The following is a 3,343-nucleotide window of genomic DNA, read 5'->3' as shown; positions in this document are numbered from 1 at the left end:
TTGATGATTTGGAGAAAGTTTTGCATTCTGAGCAATCGCAGCAGCCATTTCTGTCAAATCATGATTTGATTTCTATTACTTATAATTATAAAGTTAAATTGCGTAAAATGCAAAGCTTTTTGTACAGAAATTGGAGTGGGATTGATGAAGATAGGCTGCGTGAATTGTGTTTTTGTGCTGATGCTGATTAGGACACGGCTTATGGGTCAGTTGATGACATGAATTATGCTTTACATGAATTACTAGATAATATTATTAATGATGTTGCATCTGAGAAGACTGTTCATCCACGACGGCCACCAGCTTCATGGTTTATACCGGAGATCAGGGATCTCCAAAATCGTCCTGATAGTCTATATCGTATTTTTAGGAGAACTGGTTATGCGTACAAGGAGTATTCGAATGTCAGACGGCTTTTGAAGCAGAGACTTACTAAGGAGAAGAAAAAGTATTTTGATCAGCAGTTGAGTAGTGCGAAAAATTCACGTGCGTTATGGAATGATCTTAGAAGACTTGGCTTGATTAAAAGTAAAAGTGCTCAACAATTGTTGAGAGTTGATATAAATGAATTAAATGACTATTTTATAAATTCAACCAACAGTGCTAATTGGTCGGAAGTTGTGACTGATGACATTGTGTTGGGAGATATTAACAATAATAATGAGTATTTCTATTTCCGGGAGCTTAACATGGAATCGGTTAAAAGATCAATAATGAGGCTACTGTCCTGCTCAGTAGGGCCGGACAATTTCTCTATTAAAGCTTATAAATGTGTTTTGCCGTACTTTCTACCGTGGTTTACTGAATTATTCAATATGTCACTGGCTACTGGTGAGTTTCCGACAAAATGGAAATTATCACATGTTGTACCTATTCCCAAGGTGCCTCATCCGGTTGACTGCGTCGATTATCGTCCTATTTCTTTGCTATCTAATTTATCCAAAGCATTGGAAAGATGCGTCTATGATCAAATTGTGGATTATATTAATGCGAATAATTATACTGATAAATATCAATTGGCCTATAAAGATGGATTGAATACTCAAACTGCGGTGATCAAGTTGTGTGATGACATTTGTTTGGCTATTGATGAACATAAAGTTACGATTGCTGTATTTTTTTATCTCAGTAAGGCGTTCGATACAGTCAGCCACCAGAGATTGCTACGTAAACTTCTTTCAATGAACATTTCTGATGAGGCTACTGATGGATTAGATCATATCTATCTCAAAGGAGTCAGTCAGTTTGCTATAATAATAACAGCTCAGCGTGGAGAGAAGTTTTGAATGGTGTTCCACAAGGTAGTGTTCTCGGCCCACTACTTTTTACGTTGTATATTGCGTATTTAGCGAAGATTATAAATTGTCATTATTTGCTTTACGCCGATGATCTAGTTATATATATATGTCTTGTTACCCTGGTGAGGTCACTGATACGGTAGTGAGGTGAAATAATGAAATTCGGCAAATTGTGAAATGGTGTGAGCTAAATTATCTTAGATTAAATTACTCAAAGACTAGCGCAATTATTATTGGCAGTAGGCTTAAGGTGAGCAGTGATGCCTGTTTATCAGCAGATAATATTGTTGTAGCTGATTGTGTTATTCCTTACGTGAAAACTGTAAAATATTTGGGAGTAATTATTGACAGCACTCTTTCTTGGGAGTATCAGGTTACGAATGTGTGTAATCAGGCTATGAGATCACTGGCTGAGCTAAATATTAGTAATGAAGTGTTCAGTGAGCGGTTGCGTATAAAGCTTGTAACAACTATTATTTTTCCAATTTTTGATTACTGTTCTGCAGCATTTACGAAAATGCTAATAAGTTACAAATGAGGTTGCAAAGGAAAATGAATTCTTGTATTCGATTTATTTTTAAGCTGTCTAGATATGAGCACGTGACTCCATATTATAAAAGATTGGGCTGGCTAAAGCTAAGTTCAAGGAGGGACTATTTTATTGCGTGTTTATTTTTTAAAGAAATTCGATTAAATTATCGACAGTTGTTTGGTCCGGAGCTGCAGTTCTTAGAGGTTGCAATGCGTCGAGGTGATCTTAGGCAGGATTACTTAAAATTGCCGAAATTCACCAGTAACGTGTATGATCGATCATTCTTAATTCAGGGTATACGAATTTGGAACTCGTTACCAGCTGGGCTTACAACTGTTGATGATTTAACAGAATTTCAAAGCTGCTTATTTGCATTCTTTCTTCAGAAAGATGACTAGCTGCTGTTCACTTATTATTACTGTTACTAATATTATTATTATTACTATTACTACTATTATTATTGTATTGCATTATATTTATTGTACATGACAAAACAGAATTGCCGAAGGGCAAAATTATTGCCATTATCATTATTGTTATTATTATGGTAATTAATATCAATGTTTTCACTACTCTTATTATTATTATTATTATTATTAATATTATGATTGTGTTATTACATTATAATGATGATCGCTGTCTTTTTGTTTTCTATTGTATACTGTATATTGCTATCATGGCCTTGAGGGAGCTTAGGCTCTAAGGTCAAATGAATTTGTTTATCTATCTATCTATCTATAAAAAAACAATGCGCACACTTTCCTCAAGTACGCACACTTACCCAAACGAATGCGTACACTTACCCGCAAAGCGAGTCAAGTGTGCGGATTTTGAGTTTCTCTCATTAATTGTGTTTTCATTCTAAGTATAAAAGTTTTATATAATATTATTTGATTTTATTATTAGTTCAATAAATAATTTATAGTATGCATGGGTTATTCTGTCTTTATTTGTTATTGTTTAATTATAATATTAGTTTAAATACTTAAGTGCGCACACTTGACCCGAACGACTATATCCCACACTTGTAATGACTTTATTTGAATTTAAAAATTGATAATAATTAATTTGATTTCAAAATTATTTTAATTAAATCATTCAATCATTAGCTTCAATTAAACAATATTTCAAATTAACAACCGAATTCCAAATAACTTTGAACTAAACATTCCAATTTTCAAATTCCGATTGCTAATTTATTTTTGATTAATGATATATTAAAATAGATTAAAATGCCTAACTAATTTATTGTCGGGGTCTTAATAATACAACAATAAATATTCAAAACAATAGGTCTTAGTATCTTGTATTCATAGATTAAAATATGAAGACAGAGGTTTTAATAATCTGCCGACATAGAAATTGTTCTTTCCGGGAATTTACAGAATTATTTTGATAATTAATAGAATTACAATAATAATTTTTGATAATCAATTTCAAAATCATTCAAAAATCGACGACAAGAATTAATTAATTACAACCAAAATTATCAGTAAAATTCTTTAACAAGAAA

General features: G+C 32.4%; 1 protein-coding gene across 1 annotated transcript; it reads left to right on the top strand.

Annotated features, from left to right (window-relative positions):
* Positions 1-218: 218 nt before the first annotated feature.
* LOC141525691 (uncharacterized) lies at positions 219-1,286 on the top strand. Its single transcript, XM_074240253.1, has one exon. The coding sequence runs from the start codon at positions 219-221 to the stop codon at positions 1,284-1,286; it is 1,068 nt and encodes a 355-aa protein (XP_074096354.1).
* The last annotated feature ends 2,057 nt before the right edge of the window (positions 1,287-3,343 follow it).

The sequence above is a fragment of the Cotesia typhae genome, unplaced genomic scaffold (assembly GCF_013202065.1).
Source record: "Cotesia typhae breed Kobodo isofemale line unplaced genomic scaffold, CoteBio_Ctyphae contig_27, whole genome shotgun sequence".
NCBI lineage: Eukaryota > Metazoa > Arthropoda > Insecta > Hymenoptera > Braconidae > Cotesia > Cotesia typhae.
The sequence above is the reverse complement of the archived record's forward strand: the minus strand, read 5'-3'. Positions and strand labels throughout refer to the sequence as shown.

Coding starts and splice junctions, on each gene's coding strand:
- LOC141525691 (XM_074240253.1), top strand. CDS start 219: ATGAATTATGCTTTACATGAATTACTAGATAATATTATTAATGATGTT.